Here is an 18,503-nt window from a genome sequence, read left to right on the forward strand (position 1 = left end):
AGATCTGTTTGACTAATTATTAAGTAAACATTAGATTGAAATACACTGTCACCAAGTAAAGATGTGGGCCATATGTATAGTTTGAGGACCGGAGGACAAGCAACACATAAAAATTGACTTTTACATGGCTGGGGTTAAATTAGCTTCATGCCAGATATTCTAAGATTTACAGGTTAGTTCAGAGCTGCTGTTAAATGTCCTTTCCTTTGTTGTCAGCAGGAGTGATGTGACAGGGCACATTTTGTGCAGCAGTCTAATTTTAGAAATCAAACAGAAGTGCTTTGTGAATGGCACTTTCTGACGAAGGGACTGTCTTGGTGACAAAAGAGAAGTAGTGTGTTGGACACATTTACGCACACACAGACAGCCCAAGCCTCGGTTGGCTACAGGAGATATAAGGACAGAGTGCAGAGCCCTGAGTGCAAACTGTGACATGCAGAGACAAGAGACGGAGCCAGAGAGTAGGAATTACAGGATGTGAAGGACAGAGCCCTGTGCATTTATTGTGCTGCCTGTAACGCCATACAGAAAACAATCGGTCACTTGAGAAAATAAATCAGTGGAAAGAAGGCAGCATTGGAAGTTTAAAACATTTAGTGGCACACAGTTGCTGCAGGTGAAGGTTATTATATATTAGCCAAGTCAGCACCACCCATGAAATTGCCTGAATCAGCGAGGCACACGTACAGTGCAGTGTAGACCCTCTACAGTTCCAACAACTTCTCCCTGCTGCATCCGTAGAAAATAGCAGAGTCCTGGTACTTCATTTGCCTTCCATAGAACTGGTTTGCATTCGGAAGACGTTTTCTCAGTGAGTCAGGTAAGAGCATTTTGAAGGTTTGCATAATTTGCTATGTAACCATTAATAGTATTTGCTTTGGCTGACCCATTTGGTGACAAATCAGTGACATGTCATACGATATCGCAGAACTGAATCCTTCCACATTTGATAGCTCTTTCTTGCACCATGGATATTATTCTGTTTGTATTCTCTTGTGTTTTCATATGTGAAGCATTAAAAGATGCGCTATTTATAAGAAAGACTCGTAATATGAAAATGCCTGTAGAATGTACAGTATATTCAGCTGATCTATATCTTTTCTTTTCCAGATTACAATTTTATCTACCATAAAGCTAATTTGACATTGATACATTGCTGTGTTAATTAAAATATCTAACATCCATATTGCTCCTCTATATTGCTAAATATTCATTTTTTTACATTTAGAGGCAGATTTATCATAGAATTCCTATGAATGTGACATATTATAAATTATGTTTTGACGTTCTCCCAGCTATAAACAAGTATAGACTATAAGGCTTATTTTTTAATTTTTTCAAAACATTTATAAAAATGCAATACATTTTGGGGCAGATTTTTCATAGAATTCAATAGAAGAAACTTTAATAGACATTTTTTGGAAATGATCCAACTGCCCATTTCATTTGATTGGTTAGTTCAATAAATGCAATGAACATTAAAGAATATAAATATTTACCAGTTCATCATTGAAACTTATGGGCAATGATCACGTTTCTTTTTAATGTTTTATTTGATAAGTAATTATATTGATCAGATTATGGGTTTCAAGTTGAATCAAGCTGATTCAGTCAAATTTGATCATTTCTTGAATGATTTCAAATATAATTATGGAATTGTTAGCATTAGAATTGATTGATTTACAGTGATATTTACTGAACATTTTTACGGTTTCATTTACTAACTTTCAAGCAAATAGGTCTTTAAATGATCTTTATTATGTATTGGTTCTTTCAATATGAAAACAGAGCTCTGTCTGGCAGATACAGTGGATAGTTTCAAGGAAGGATTGGATGACTTTTTAGTAAATAACAGTGTTGTTATGTGGACTGGTATGATTGCCATTTTGGAATTCCAAAGATAAACACAAATTATAATCTACTGTAAAAAGGAAGGGAAAGATTGAATTTGCATGACGTATCTTTTTTTGTCCTTACACTGTTTACTCAGATACTATTCTGCTACAGCAAATATTTGTAACATAGTATAATAAATTCAATGTAAAACTTATTCAAGTTGATTATTGGATTATAATACAATTTAATACAATTTATTTATTAGTGGTGGTGCTAATTACACAGTGTACATCATTTCAGTCTAATGGATTCTGATGATATGATGGATGGAATTTTACAAATGCTAGTAAGGTCAATAAGATGTTTATTGCAACACCAGAACAAAATCAGCCTTGTATTTAACATAATAAAGTCAAATGCAGATTTAGTACTTGGAACAGATCTAAATCAATTGCAACTGTAAGGGCAGAGACACACGGTCAGATTCGGGGAGATAAGTTGCCCGGCAACAAATCTCCTCTTCTTTGGGGTGACTAATCTCCCCGAACAGCCTTCCATTGCCTTCCCGCCGGCAAGAATGAAAATTGGCGGCGGGATGGCATTCGGAGCGCTTCGTCTTCCGAAGTCGCCCAAAGTTTCCTCATGAGGCAACTTTGGAAAACGAAGTGTTCCAACTGCCATTCCACCTGCGATTTTTATTGGAAAGGCAGGGGAAGGCAGTTTGGGGAGATCAGTTGCCCCGAAGAAGAGGAGATTTGTCGCCCGGCGAATAATCTCCTTGAATATGACCGTGTCTCTCTGCCCTAAAGAGAGACTACAATGTATTTGTTTATGACTTTATATGAGGATGTAAATATATAGTCATGTTACTGCACTTCCAATATTTTGATTTAAATGGCCTCATAGATCATAGACCTTTGATGTCTAATTTGTAGTCCTTAGGCTGTTTCTGATCTGCAAATCCCATCATTCTTTGGGACTTTCAGTTTAAGAAGGGGGTTAAAGCGTGGACATTTGTTGTACAGCAGTTCTCTGGCAACCAGCTGTCATTGAACTACAGCTCCCAGCAACCTCTTGGCAACTTAAAGCTTGAAGTTCTTCAATGGCTGGATAGTGGGAGACTTTTGCTGTAGATATAATATTATGTAATTTTGATAAACAAAACACATTTGTTACAACAAAAAATATACACAAAAATACACAAAATAAGTTGCTGTAAATGTAAAATAACTTCCAGGAGTGTTCAGAAATAACATTTAATGAGGATGCTGTAACTAAATGAGCCATACATTTTTTTTTTCAGTTAAGGGCATACCTGAGACAATAAACATGAATGAGATGGATGAGAATGAGGAGATCCTACAGAAGATGATCCAATTTACATCAAAATCCCTGCGGCACATATCAATGAAGGAACATTACCGAGTTATCATGGAGCTGGGCAGTGGTTCTTATGGACATGTTTTACAAGTTGAGCATAAAGCACAAGGTGAGAGATCAGAAGAATTTCTAAATAATTGGCAAGTACAAGTGCTTATAATAACCCTTCAACCAATATCTGGTGAATACATAACACATTCATTGACCTGGGCTATCCAGGTGTTCTCTGGATTGAATTCCTGTAATCCTAAATTGGCTCAATGTTTGTTACAAATTGCTAAATGCACACTAAGCCCTTGCAATGAGTACCAATGTGCCGGTTCAGCCAGCTTTAATAAATTGCACACAAGATTCAAAGTTTGGGGGTTATGGAACCAACGGAGACCCAGAAATAAACCCTTAACTTGAGGTGTTGATATATCCCAGGTTCACTCATGCAGTTGCACCTACGCACTTAATTGGCTTGTTTACAGTCAACCACGCACTAATGTTATTATTGAAGTCAACTAGAATTAAGCCCATTCCCGCTAACAGAAAAAAACTCAACAACAGATCTGTTATTAATCAAAAGGCAAGTTAATAAAAAAGTGTCGTAGGCACTCATTTCACATACATAGGTAGTGATTCGACTATAGGTTCACCAAGCTAATATGACCTTCATGTCCAAATTGCAATAATTGCCATGGTGGAATATATCACAATTTGATTTATAAAGGACATTTTAGCACACTATTTAAGGCCTGCCAAGCATAAATCAACAATAGTATAAGGTTGTGGCATGAATGAAGCCTAGGATTTTAGGACAGAGTGTACTTGGAGTAAAGTTTCTTGTACTCAGCTGTAGCATTAACTGCACTGCACACACTCACCTATCCATGGTCTACTGCTATTTTTCACTGTTCCTCTGTGCTTTCTACTGGCCTAGATTACACCCACTTCACCCAACTAGGGTGCAAAAAGTGTTTATGTCCTCCCCACTACTATTTTCAGTATTATATGGCAAATAGGTTTGAGGCCAAAGTGATCTTATTTGCACCTCTTACAGTGCAGTGCCTGTGCTTAAACAAACTAGTGTATTTTGATAGAAATACTGCTCCTCTTTTTAAAATACCTTGGAACATTAGCATAATAAAAGAGGTTTTTAGGACATTCTTAAACATATATTTGTATAAGTATAAAACCTAGTGTAGTGGCCTTGAAACTGGAAGTACATTACAATTTGCATTAAAGGGACTCTGTAGCAGAAAAGTGGAATCTTGAGTCTTGAGTATCTGCTGTAGGGTCAGCATGCCATATTAGTGATGGAAGTTTAAGAGTAGGTTTAAAAGATAGGGGAAATCCAATACATCACACAGAACCCAATTCACACCCACCTGCTCCCAAAATGCTCTGATCTTGACTTTAAAAACTCTTTATAGAGCCTTTATCTTCCCATCTTGGTGTTTAGAGTACATGAGGGCACCATCTTTCCTTGAGAACCCAAGACTTGCTATAATGACACACAAACAAAAACATGGGCTTAATAGGGTTATCAACAAAGCACTTGCAACCTATGCCTCATAGCTAAAGTCAATCCAGATAGGGTTAGCAATGACATACTGACCTCCAATATAACCAGTGCCACATGGCCCAAGTTAAATTCAAAAAGGTTTAATGATGTGTGGGCCTCCCAATGTAACATGTGCAAGCCAACAGAATGTTTATCTGTGCATGATCCACTCCAAACATGCAAAGGGAAGGAATAAAAAGTTACACTTGTATATCCAAGGTGATTGTACCAATATATACCAAGTAGAGAAATAGCTTTAAGCCAAACTAAATGTAAAGTAAAACTATAGCAGGACAATTCCATTAATACTGCATCAAAATATAAGCAAACTGTCTATCTGTGACTGTCAAGCAGGGCCTTTGTGCTGGCCAATGCATGATTTTAGACTTTTCTTGTCCTTCTTCTAGGGCAGGAGTCACGAATCATAACTTGTTTGCTTGTCTATAGTGAGTATATCAAAGCAAGATATCAAATGGGGGATTTGTATTACTCTATAGAGCTTGGATCCTTTATGATATGCATATTATTTTTTGCCAATCATCAGCCACTGCAGGGATTTATATCCCAGATTTAAGCACTTTAAACTCCTAGGGTCACTTTGAAAGTCAGGTTTTTCCCATGTAAATACAATTGTCGGTAACTCCAAGTTTTTATCTTACTTTGCTTGTTTCATCTGGATAAGCTTATTCTAGATCTATAATTGGTTGAACATGATAGACAGTTTGGATTTTTGTAACCGACAAATTATGCAATTACAGCATATACATCTGTGCATGAGTCAGAACATCTGCTGAATGCAGTTGTTCTAGCTTTGCTTTATACTCAATATGCTCTTTTCAGCTAAATTCTGCTGCTCTCCATTGACTGCTTCTAATGTGTTGTTTAAATGGATGATCCCGTAAATAAAGGCAACATGATACAGCAACATTCACCTTTATAAAGGGAGACATAAAAAGCCCATATGTCAAGTTCTGTTGGAATTAAGGCAACTCTTGTTTGGAGTTTGCATGATTGGTCTAAACAACAGCTTAAAGTGCATAGCGAAGTATGCATGCACAAAATGCAGAGAAAAGCACGAGTTTGGGGCAGGCAATCATAACAATCCACCAGTTAGAAGGGAGTTAGGGATTTGTTTTATAGTTGATTTCATCTGGGGTTCCCATGATGAGTGCAACTTGTGTTTCATGAAGCTGGAGATCAGTTTACATGGGGGCATAGTTTCACTGTAATTCCCCAGCTAATATGGTGTCAGGACGTAATGGGTGCCATTGGAAGTTTGAATTGCTGAGACAGGTTCTTCAGATGTTTCAGGTGGGAATTGTTCTATAAAACTCTGTATTCCCCCTTTTAACATGGAGACGGGAATTACTTGAATTATTTTTTACACTGATCCCTGGGGTTGGGAATTATGCCAATGATCTACACCAGTGCGATAGAATTGCAACCTCAGGGTTTACTCATTACAGATTGTATATTCTATCAATCTGAAAAGGCATTTGGTTTTTCATATGCAGGTTTCATATTTAACACAACTGGTCTGTGTTTACAAGTTAAACATCTGGACCCTCACACGTTGTGCCCTGCTTAATCCTTGATTGCACGGTAACAGTAGGCAAGCTGTGAAATGTGTTGGCTAGCATTTTCTTATTGATTTATTCTCCCATGTTCGTCATCCAGGATGTAGAGAACAGCTGCACAGTATAGAAGTGATGACATAAGAGAATTCTGGGTAGAGCACAATATTAGAGGTGAGAGCGAGAACCTCAGATTTATTTGCTTGCTACATGAGTCCACGGTAAACCATAGGGCATCAGAGGTTGTAACCATCATAATGTTTGTACCTCAAGCTGATCCTTCCCTCTTGTTTTCTGCTGGGATCATGAGGATGGGAATTATTGCTATTTCAAGGAACAGCGATCAGGTTTTCAGCAGCTGTCAATTTGCTGATTACTTTATCACCTTTCTGTACGGTTGCGCAGTTCCACAAGAGCCCTTAGTATTCCTTTCATGGTGAGGAAAAAAACGTGTGTTTAAAATGATTATTTACCCCTCGCAGTCCTTAGACAGGTGCAAACTATGAATCCCAGCATTATTATGGTGCTTTATATTACAACAGGTGCATGAGTTAGAAATAATGTAGTAAACCTATTTACTAACATACCATATCTCTTATTTCCATTAGATAAAGCCATAGCCCTAAAGCTAATGAGGAAGAAGTCAACAAAGAAAGAAATATTTCTAATGGAGTATTGTGTGTCGCTGTGCCTGTCATCACACCCCAACATTATTGGAACCCTTAGAGTGGCCTTTGAAACCAACAAATATTATGCCTTCGCACAGGAGCTAGCAACAGCTGGAGATCTATATTCCATTCTAGAACCTGGAGTAAGTGATATAAGCGATTGCTTTTGCCCACAGAAAGGAACTACTCTATGTCTAAATGGGCTAAAACAGTTCTATGGTAAAAACAAAGTATCACTTAAAAGCAGGTTCCATTTACAGGATGAAGTTTATAGGATTATGCAGAACTGGCCAAAATAGGTATAGTTGTGCTTTTATTCTGTAGTTATTTTGTAGACAAATACCAACAACCCCTGCAGTAGCCCTCTCTTCTGCTTCACCTGCTCATCTTCTTCTTTTGACCCATTCACCCTCAAGCCACCTTTTGCTTTCCTCAACATAATTTCTTGCTAGACCCATTAACCTTTTCCCTTTTTCCCTGCTTCATACCCCTGTCTATATCTCATCCTGATCCGGATAGCTACTACTATATAAAGGAGCATGGGCTGAACTAAGGGCTGAACTACATGAGAGAATTTGGTCCTATAGACTTATCTGTCCCACAAAATTAATGCAATTTAATCAGAAAGCACAAGATTTAGTGGAATGCTAAAAATCAGATGTCTGATGCCAAAACTTCAGGTTTTAACAAGAATTAGATTTGTTTATACTGCTACATCTAACTTGCAGACTGCATTCTGTCAATGCAAGGACATCCAACTGCATGCCCTGTATAGTTCTGCCCTAAAGGCAGCAAGAGTGGTATCAGACCCAATAGAAGTTACTGTAACTGTGTAACTATAGTCAATAAAGGTTTTTTATTCATCCAGGTCATGGTATAGCAAGTAGAAGTAAATCTAAATCAACTGGACTTGCTGATTAATCATTGAAAACTTGTCACTACTCATCTGAGCAGCTTCTTCAGTTCAATTGACTGGTAAGGGAACTCTTCTGCATATAAACGTTTCCAATAATCACAATTACACAACATTCACAACTTCTGTGAGTTTCCCTTGTCACCTCTTTGGATAGTTACACTGCAGCATTGTGATTGGATTATTGGAAGAGCTTATATGTAGAGGATTTCCCTTACCAGTCAGTTGAACTGAAGAAGCTGCTCGGATGAGTAGTAAAACATTGTCAATGGTGTAACTATAAGCAAATCTATCAGTTATATTTCTACACCCTTATATATCGTGTTGAAGTATTCCCTTGATCAAGCTTCCTTGTGGAGTTAATTATTATAGAGCAATATACAGAAGTTGTTCTCTTTTTGGGTAGAATGAGTCGTAAACCTTTTTTGGTACTTCAAACGAGATAACTGTCATATTTCTGACAGTAATTTTTAAGCTACAGTTCTTCACAATATAAATAATTATGATTGCATGAATATTCAATATGAATTATATTCAACCTGAAAGGAAGAAAAAACATCAGTAAACTCTTGTCTTATGGTTGAGCATTTCCATCGATTTAAGTGGAAATATAACTGTCCAGCATAGTGAATCAATCAATAAATGCTATAAATATATTTCAGAGTTTTAGAAACCATTAATCAAATTGACTGTCTTTCTGTGCAGGTTGGACTGCCTGAGACCATGGTGAAACGCTGCGCGATGCAGTTGGCTGAAGCTCTGGATTTTATGCACAGCAAAGCTTTGGTTCATCGAGATGTTAAATTAGACAACATACTGATTTTTGACAAAGATTGCCATTTAATAAAATTGGCAGACTTTGGTCTTACAAGACTTGAGGGGTTTCTTCTCTCTCCCATGTCAGGAACCCTTCCCTACTCTGCCCCAGAACTTTGTAGTTTAGAAGAATCTGAGACACTTGAGCTTGACTCCAGTTTAGATGTGTGGGCCTTTGGTGTTCTAATATTCTGCATTTCATCTGGCTGTTTCCCATGGGATACAGCATTATGTAAAGACAAGCAATATGAAGACTTTGCCCTGTGGCAAAGCAACCAAGATTACCTGGATATCCCCTCTCCTTGGAAACAATTTACACACCAGGCTTTGGATATGTTCCAGAAACTGCTGACGGTCAATCCAGACAAAAGGAGACCAGCCGTCGAGGTACAGAAATATCTGAAGGTGCCATGGAAAATCGGCAGCATTAAAGATAACAGTAACATGCTGGACAACTCAAAATACTTGGAAGAGAGTGTTGACAACATAAACTTTTTGCAGGTCAATGCTGGTAATGAAAGCACATCCACTAAAACCTCTTCAATGATATCAGAAGACTCTTCTCCAATAAACCCTTCAGCACAAGGAGGAACATGGGATGATCAAAGACCAAGTCTAGATGAATGAACAGAGGAAGTGGATATCATCTTTTCAACACACAATGAACATGTTAGAGTAATAAAGGGAGGTGAAATATTCAGCCCTTTAGGTTTTGCTAAACAGGTATGAGATCCTTTATCCAGAAATGCGTTATCCAGAAAGCTCCGTAGACGCCATTTTATCCAAATAATCAAAATAATTTCCTTTTTCTCTGTAATGATAAAGCAGTACCTTGTACTTGATGTAAACTAAGATATAATCAATTCTTATTGGAAGCAAACTCAGTCTACTGGGTTTATGTAATGTTTACATGATTTTCTAGTAGACTTAAGGGATGAAGATCCACATTACAAAAAGATCCATTATCCGGAAAACCCCAGGTCCCAAGCATTCTGGATAACAGGTCCCCTGTATTTTTAATTGCCACAGTGCAAACAAACCTCCACCAACCTCAATTGATATGGGATGTGTACAACAGTCTGCACAGTCAATTTTCCAATAAAATAAAAATAAAAATTCTTCTCAACATTCATAAAGCTGTTAATAATATGTTAAATACTATAGATTTAGTATATTTTGAATATATATTTTTATATGTTTTTACTATTTTATAGATGGTTTTTATGTAGTTAACTGTATCAACTATATAGTTAATATAGGGTGATGTAATAAGAGATACTATGTTTGCTCCTGATCTAGTGCTTTAAAACAGCAGACTAGTAAGTGGTATATTGTTTGCTATTATTTGGAGGAAATATTGCATCTATTATTTCATTGCATTGCCTCTGTACAGATCTAAATGTTAGAAAGCCTGACACAGCAATCTGTAGCAAAGTATGACTGTCCATTGGGTGTTTGCTATTAAGGGTGCTATTGTGTGTTTTATTAAATTACTGTGCATAAAAGATTTATATTCAACTATAACTGGAATTATTGTTCTAAGATCTCTGTAGTTCAAAGAGCATTTATTTAGGTTTTTGAAGTGTGCCATCCTCTACTGAGAAAATTGTTTATTTCAGCTCAACATCTTCATAGGATCAAATCATTTCAACTGCATCACTGGGCAAAAGTCAGCAAAATATACAAAATATAAAAAGAGCATAGGGGTCATTTACAGCAGGAAGACAGTGTACAAAATGCAAAAAACATCCGCAGTTGCACATGACCTCTCATGTCTACGACAATTAGTGATGCCCATAAATATAGTGGCCTTGGTGTGGTTGTGACTGATGCACAAGAGAGAAAAGTTAAGTTGCACCATTTCAGTGATTCATAGCAATCAGGTATTTGCTTTGGTGACTGGTTGCTTAGGGTGCTATGGGACTATGCCAGGGGCGTCATTACAGAGGAAGCAGACCCTGTGGCTTTAGGGGGGCCCCATGATGCCCTAATTCATATACAATTTAATTAAATATTGGTAAAACAGGTCAACCTCTAAACATTTTGGGGTCCCGCAAAATAATTTGCTGTGGGTTCCAGTAATATCTAGTTATGACACTGCTACTGTATGTTTAGTAAATTAGAATTTAGATAAAGTAGCAAGTAGTAACTAGTATATATATATATATATAAGTAATTAGTGTATGTATAAGTAATTAGTATATATATAAGTAATTAGTGGATTTAGTAAATCAGTCCCCTTCCCCAAATTTTCATGGGGTTCTGAACTGAGATTTCACTGGTGCTCAATGGATTTAATTAGCTCTATTGACATTAAGGTTAAATTCAAACTGTAAAAGAAATTGGTTACATATAAAGTTTGATTGGTGCTGATTAAATAAGTGTCTAGCTTGCAGAATATATGTTACTTGTGTACATTTTTTGTAAACTTTACGTTGATATACAGTATACCAATAAAGAGAATTTATGAACAAAGTAATGATTGTGTCACATTTGAAAGACTGCACCTAACAGAACTCTTCCTGGCCATTTGTAACCGTAGTTGTAACTCTGGTAGTCAATGTATATGCACAGTAGTTTGTGAAATGTTTGTACTGTTTGGTAACAGTAGGCCCAAACCTCTAGATTATTACGATAGCAAGAAATAATGTGAATGTAGCACTGGAGCCTCTACTCTGTTTAGGATTTTTCAGCACAGGTATCCTTATTGATATTTAATAGTACACAGACTAATCCACAGCAGATCCAGTTTAATGTGTATTAACAGTGGAATCACTGCAAACATGAAGTCCTCCGTGGAACAGTTCTGGTTAATACCAACTGCTCCTTTTTCAATCAATCTCACACACCAGCTATCTCCTCCTCATATTCTCACTTCCTAATTCTTCTCTAAATCTGGGAGGATCCTTTTTCACAGCCCTGAATAGAAGCAGCAGAATGATGACATCACTGCGCCAATGCATAGCTAGCAGCCATCTTTGGGGAGGCATGCTTATGTAAAACATACCTGCACAGCCATTAGGGTTGCCTCCTTTTGGCCCAGTTGAATTTGGGCAGGGGGCGGGTCTGTGATGCTGCAGGGGCGGGTCTGTGACACGGTAGGGGATGAGTCATGACGTCAGGAGTGGATTCTATGATGTGGTGATCTGCAATTGGTATATTGCCGCGTCAATCATAGGGAATCCTGCCTGTTTTCCTAATTTCCCTTCAAAGAAACGGACTGTCCAGGTCAAAACCGGACAGGTGGCAACCCTAACAGCCTTACATATTGTAACTGACATGTTACAGAAGAGGCCCAGGCAATTCCGTCAGTTGATAGAACATCCACTAAAGAAAATATCAGATACGGATGAATATAGTCATATATATAACAAGATTCTGTGTTGGCAGATTCCCCCGTACAACGCCCCTTGACTTGGATGTATTCTGTTCTCAAGCTAGCCTTGGTCACTACTACCCTAACATTGAGGGCAGAGACACCTGTTTGGCTGTAAGAGCAGTTCTTTCTTTTTCTGTTAAGAGTTATCTCTATGTTCTCCCACCAGTGACTTTTTTCACTCCCGTACTCATTTGAATAATGTAGCCATGTACAAGTCTATATAAACCATGTGATTTATTTGTTTGCCCCAAAATGCTTCTTATCAGGGACCAATGCCTGTCTTTCATTCTAAGGCCATGGGCAGACAGAGCGTTATGTTTTCTTCAGGCTGAGAGAAGTGAATCTGTTCAGTGCCATAAAAACTGAACCGCTTCCGATGGTATGCAAACAGATCTGATTCAAATTGATGGAGATGGGGCACAGAGTGGATCCACTTCTCTTAGCCTGAAAAAAATACACAGGCTTGGAGCAGTGGAGCCAATACTTTCTCTGCCCTTGACTTTAGGGGGCACATTTACTTAGCTCGAGTGAAGGAATAGAAGAAAAAAAAGTTTTTTGGCTACTCCGATTCGAATTAAAAATCGTTGGACTATTCCACCATTCGATAGTCAAAGTACTGTCTCTTTAAAAAAAAACTTTGACCCCCTACTTTGCCAAGTAAAACCTACCGAGGTGCAATGTTAGCCTATGGGGAAGGTCGCCATAGGCTTCCTTACAATTTTCTGATCGAAGGAAAATCATTTGATCGATGGATTAAAATCCTTCGAAACGTTCGTTTTGAAGGATTTAATCATTCGATCGATCGAATTTTCCTTCAATCGTTCGATCAAACAAATTGGTGTAAATCCTTTGACTTCGATATTTAAAGTATTTAACTTCGACAGTCGAATATCGAGGGTTAATTAACCCTCGATATTCGACTGTAAGTAAATGTGCCCCTAGGTGTAGTCCATCTTATAAAAGATTCCAGCTTTGGGGCACGACCGAGAACGAGAGGATGCAGGAAACCGTCATTTCCACCCCTTAAAATGATACTGACTATCGAGAAAGTATACGTATGACTTTTTAAAGGAGAAGGAAAGGTTAAAAATAAATAAGCCCTATCAGAAAGGTCCACCTAAATACACCAGTAAACCCTCAAAGTAATGCTGCTCTGAGTCTGTCAAAAGAAACACTGCATTTCTTTCCTTTTATTATGTACACATGGGCTTCTATATCAGACTTCCTCCCTTCAGCTTAAACCTCCAGGGCTAGGGCTTGAGCATGCTCAGTTTGTTCCTCTCCCCCCCTCCCTTCTCTGCTGTAATCTGAGCCCAGAACTATGAGTGAGCAGGGAGAAACTCAAGCAGAAAGTGATGTCACACCAAGCTAATATGGCAGCTGCTATCCTAAACAAACAGAGAGCTTCTAGAGCTTTTTACTCAGGTATGGTAAAACATTCTACAGAATAAATATAGCATTCTAGCTTGCACTATTGCAGCTAATTTATTGGGAATACAATGTCTCTGTAGCTTTTCCCAGCCTATTCACTCTGTATTGCTAGGCACAATAAAGAAAAAATACAGCAGTTAGGTTTTAGTGAGCCTGTGCATTTAAAATATTGAATGCAAACATTATTATTAATGCTATTAAAGGTGTGGAATCTATTATCTGGAATGCTTGGGAACTGAGGTTTTCCAGATAAGGCATCATTCTAGAATTTGGATTTTTATACTGTAATGTCTGCTAAAATCATGATTGAATAAATTAAATAGAATTGTTTTGCATCCAATAAGGATTTATTTTATCGTAATGAGGATTAGGATTGCTTTACATCCATTAAAGGAACAGTTCAGTTTAAAAATAAAAACTGGGTAAATAGATCGGCTGTGCAAAATAAAAAATGATTCTAATATAGTTAGCAAAAAATGTAATGTATAAAGGTTGGAGTGACTGGATGTCTAACATAACAGAACAGAACAAAACTTCCTGCTTTTCAGCTCTCTAACTCTGAGTTAGTCAGCGAGTTGAAGGGGAACCACAAGGGACATAACTGTTCAGTGAGTTTGCAATTGATCCTTAGCATTCAGCTCAGATTCAAAAGGAACAGTTATGACCCATGTGCCCCTCTCAAGTCACTGATTGGTTACTGCCTGGTAACCAATCAGTGGAAACCAAGAGAGCTGCAAAGCAGAAAGTAATGTTCTGGCTATTATGTCACACATCCAGTCACTCCAGCCTTTATACATTACATTTCTAACTAACTATATTGAAAACATTTTTTATTCTGCACAGCCTATCTATTTACCCAGTTTTTATTTTTGTACTGAACAACTCCTTTAAGGATTAGTTATATCATAATGTGGATTAAGATTGTTTTGCATCCAGTAAGGATTAATTATATCATAATAAGGATGAAGTATAAGGTATTGTTTTATTATTACAGAGAAAAAAAACAGTTTTTAAAATTTTGATTAAAATGCAGTCCATTGGAGATGGAGTAATACAGATAACAGATTCTATACCTATACTATTATTAGCAAATAAGTGTCAACATTTATTGCAGTTCTGTACATCAGAATAAGGGTATATACATAAATAAATACAGGCTACTCAGAAACGCCGATTTCGATATTATATATAAGACCGTTTGAAATTGTTTACAGCATCCCTTTCTTACTCATTGCAAAACCCTTCTCTTACTGTTGCAAATAGCCAGTTAAAAATACATCAAGTGGGGGATGTAGGAACAGGTGCAAAGTTTGCTTAGGGTCTGTTATCCCATAGCAACCAATTGTTTGCTTTCATTATTACGAATCAAGTAAATATTACCTACTGGTTAGTTGCTATGTGTTATTAGACCCGGAGCAATACTTGCCATTGTCATACTATTCCCCTGTATCATAAAAGTAAGTCTATATAAGAGACAATGTACTATTGTATGAAGGAACATCATTTTATTTTAGCTGCAGATCAATTCTGAGCCCATGGAATGTTTCCCCGTGAGAGAGGAAGGCTAGAAAATGGGAAAAATTACTGGTGACTAATTTTATTTATGAGGCATTTAATGTGACCATCATGCTACCATTTCATTGCAGAATGTTGGAATTATTATGATTGTTATTAGTCATGGAAACAAGCAAGTGAGAAAGTCGCTGTGGTCTCATCTGTCAACACAGAGGCAAATGCATTAGTGTACTGTGTGCTTTCCATCAATGAGAACAATTACTGTCCAGGGCAGACATGATACATCAGGATGGGGTGACTGCAAACTATTACTTTCTGCCCAACAGTCTCCCATTGTTTTTGTCTGCCGTGAAAAAAGTCACCACCATCATTGGGTCATAAATGCATTTTGTTGCAAGAGAAAAAACACTTTGTTCCAGGTTACAAATGTGGGTTTATCGGGAATCTAATTCTTAACTGTTTCTTGGATAACCGCTACTTGGAACTTACCTCTCCAGTTCAGGAGTTCAGCTTCACCATTGTAATGATGTCACAATGTATGTCCTTTCATTCACACAATAGTTTATTTTTAAATATATTTCACATTCTAAATATCATACAGTATATGAGTGTTCATACAATAAAATGGATACACATTGCACCATTATATAGGGGAAACTATAGAGCAGCGGTCCCCAACCTTTTATACCTGTGAGCCACAATCAAATGTAAAAAGAGTTGGGGAGCAACAAAAGCATGACAAAAATTCCTGAGGATGCCAAATATGGGCTATGATTGGCTATTGGTAGCCCTTATGTGCACTGACAGCCTACAGGAGTCTCTGTTTGGCAGTATTGTTTTTATGCAACCAAAACTTGCCTCCAAGTCAGAAATTCAAAAATAATCTCCTGCTTGAGGCCACTGGGAGTAACATTCGAGGGGTTGGTGAGCAACATGTTGCTCACTAGCCACTGGTTGGGGACCACTGCTATACAGGAAGAAACATGTAATTAAGGCTTATTTACTTTACACAACTTCAGTGAGCTAAGTTCAGTTTTACCCATAATACATCAATTTCCCCCTCAATTCCTATGTAATTGTGGTAGCACAGGGTGTTGCATTCACCACAATTGTGCTTGCAAGTGGTAGCAAATCAAATGCAAGTTGCGAAAAGTTGCGTCATTTCTGCCACACTGCATTAAAATAAAGTCTTCAAGTGTTGTGTTTCACAAAATTGATGTAAGCTGCTATGGGAACCCTGAAATTACATCAATGGTCAGGGTGGTGGTAGCTCCAGGATTCCACAGCACGAAACATTCCCTTCCCGGAGACTATTATCCCACTGTTACTATAGGCACCATCTCTCCCTTTTATACCTGCTATCCCACAGTCACACTCCCTTCCCAGAGACTATTATCCTACTATTACTATAGGCACCGTCTCTCCCTACTATACCTGCTATCCCACAGTCACACTCCCTTCGCAGAGACTGTTATCCCACTGTTACTATAGGCACCATTTCTCCCTACTATACCTGCTATCCCACAGCCACAGTCCCTTCCCAGAGACAATTATCCCACTGCTACTATAGGCACCATATCTCCCCGCTATACCAGCTATCCCACAGTCACACTCCCTTCCCAGAGACTGTTATCCCTACTGCTACTATAGGCACCATCTCTCCCTACTATACCTGATATCCCACAGCCACAGTCCCTTCCCTGAGACTATTATCTCACTGCTACTATAGGCACCATATCTCCCTACTATACCTGCTATCCCTATCCCACAGTCCCTTCCCTGAGGCTATTATCCCCACTGCTACTATAGGACCCATCTCTCCCTACTATCCCTGCTGTCCCACAGCCACAGTCCCATCCAAATGACTATGATCTCACTGCTACTATAGGTACCATCTCTCCCTGCTATACCTGCTATCCCTTACCCACAGTCCCTTCCCAGAAACTATTATTCCCACTACTACTATAGGCACCATCTCTCCTTACTATAACTGCTTTCTCCACAGCCACAGCCCCTTCCCAGAGACTATTATTCCACTGTTACTATAGGCACCATCTCTCCCTACTATACCTGTTATCCCACAGCCACAGTCCCTTCCCAGAGACTATTATCCCCACTGTTACTTAAGGCACCGTCTCTCCCGACTATACCTGCTATCCCACAGCCACGGTCCCTTTCTAGAGATTATTATCCCACTGCTACTATAGGCACCATCTCTCCCTACTATACCTGCTATCCCACAGCCACAGCCCCTTCCCAGAGACTATTATCCCACTGCTACTATAGGCACCATCGCTCCCTACTATACCTGCTATCCCACAGTCACACTCCCTTCCCAGAGACTATTATCCCACTGCTACTATAGACACCATCTCTCCCTACTATACCTGCTGTCCCACAGCCACAGCCCCTTCCCAGAGACTATTATCCCACTGTTACTATAGGCACCATCTCTCCCTACTATACCTGCTATCCCAGAGCCACACTCCCTCCCCAGAGACTATTATCCCACAGTTACTATAGACACCATCTTTCCCTACTATACCTGCTATCCTACAGCCACACTCCCTCCCCAGAGACTATTATCCCACAGTTACTATAGACACCATCTTTCCCTACTATACCTGCTATCCTACAGCCACAGTCCCTTCCCAGAGACTATTATCCCACAGTTACTATAGACACCATCTCTCCTACTATACCTGCTATCCCACAGCCACAGTCCCTTTCTAGAGATTATTATTATCCCACTGCTACATGCAACAGGTCACCAATGCTTGCCTCCCAGCTTTGCCTATTCCTGTAAATGCTTGTAATTATTTTGGGTCTTAATTAATTAGTGATACTTTACAATGAATGTATCAAAAACTGCATAATTTGCATAATTTGTTTTTGGACAGTGGCCATTATTGTTTCAATGCATATCTTCTGAAACCGTATGTGCCTTGATGCACAGAAGGCTCATTGACAATGTCCCTGCTAAAGCTTAGAATTACAGTCATCTCAGTTGCATGGTTTGACAGCCCTCTTGTGGTGAAACATTTAATAAAAAGTAATGCAAAAGTGTTGATGTTCAAAGATGTATATTATTTGCTGCACCATATCATTTAACCTCATTATATCTCCTGCTGTATTGTTAGGGGTACCATCAAAAATCCACCTGTAATGTAAGTTATTTTCAGCCCCCTGAATTATTATGGCCCTCTGATCAGAAAATCACATGGGTGCCTGCCCCCCTAACTCCATGCTCAAAGAAACTGTAATTGTCCAGTCCTCCAATGTTAAATGATAATGCCTTTATTTCCATTTAATGGTGACCCATCAAGAACCACTGACCCCCCGCAACCCACAAAGCACACATCCACTGATCCCCCCATTCCTTTTCCCATATATTTCATGGGTTTTCTCTACACATTTACAGAGCTCCACTGACACTAGATGC

General features: G+C 38.5%; 1 protein-coding gene across 1 annotated transcript; it reads left to right on the forward strand.

The window, feature by feature from the left end:
• The first annotated feature begins 288 nt into the window (after window positions 1-288).
• sbk3.L (serine/threonine-protein kinase SBK3 L homeolog) lies at window positions 289-9,522 on the forward strand. Its single transcript, XM_018226191.2, has 4 exons — window positions 289-820; window positions 3,140-3,325; window positions 6,948-7,150; window positions 8,626-9,522. The coding sequence occupies exons 2-4, from the start codon at window positions 3,166-3,168 to the stop codon at window positions 9,361-9,363; spliced, it is 1,101 nt and encodes a 366-aa protein (XP_018081680.1). The 5' UTR covers window positions 289-820; window positions 3,140-3,165; the 3' UTR covers window positions 9,364-9,522.
• The last annotated feature ends 8,981 nt before the right edge of the window (window positions 9,523-18,503 follow it).

The sequence above is a fragment of the Xenopus laevis genome, chromosome 7L (assembly GCF_017654675.1).
Source record: "Xenopus laevis strain J_2021 chromosome 7L, Xenopus_laevis_v10.1, whole genome shotgun sequence".
NCBI classification, from domain to species: domain Eukaryota; kingdom Metazoa; phylum Chordata; class Amphibia; order Anura; family Pipidae; genus Xenopus; species Xenopus laevis.

Coding starts and splice junctions, on each gene's coding strand:
- sbk3.L (XM_018226191.2), top strand. CDS start 3,166: ATGAATGAGATGGATGAGAATGAGGAGATCCTACAGAAGATGATCCAA. Junction 3,326..6,947: donor AGTTGAGCATAAAGCACAAG/GTGAGAGATCAG, acceptor TATTTCCATTAG/ATAAAGCCATAGCCCTAAAG. Junction 7,151..8,625: donor ATTCCATTCTAGAACCTGGA/GTAAGTGATATA, acceptor CTTTCTGTGCAG/GTTGGACTGCCTGAGACCAT.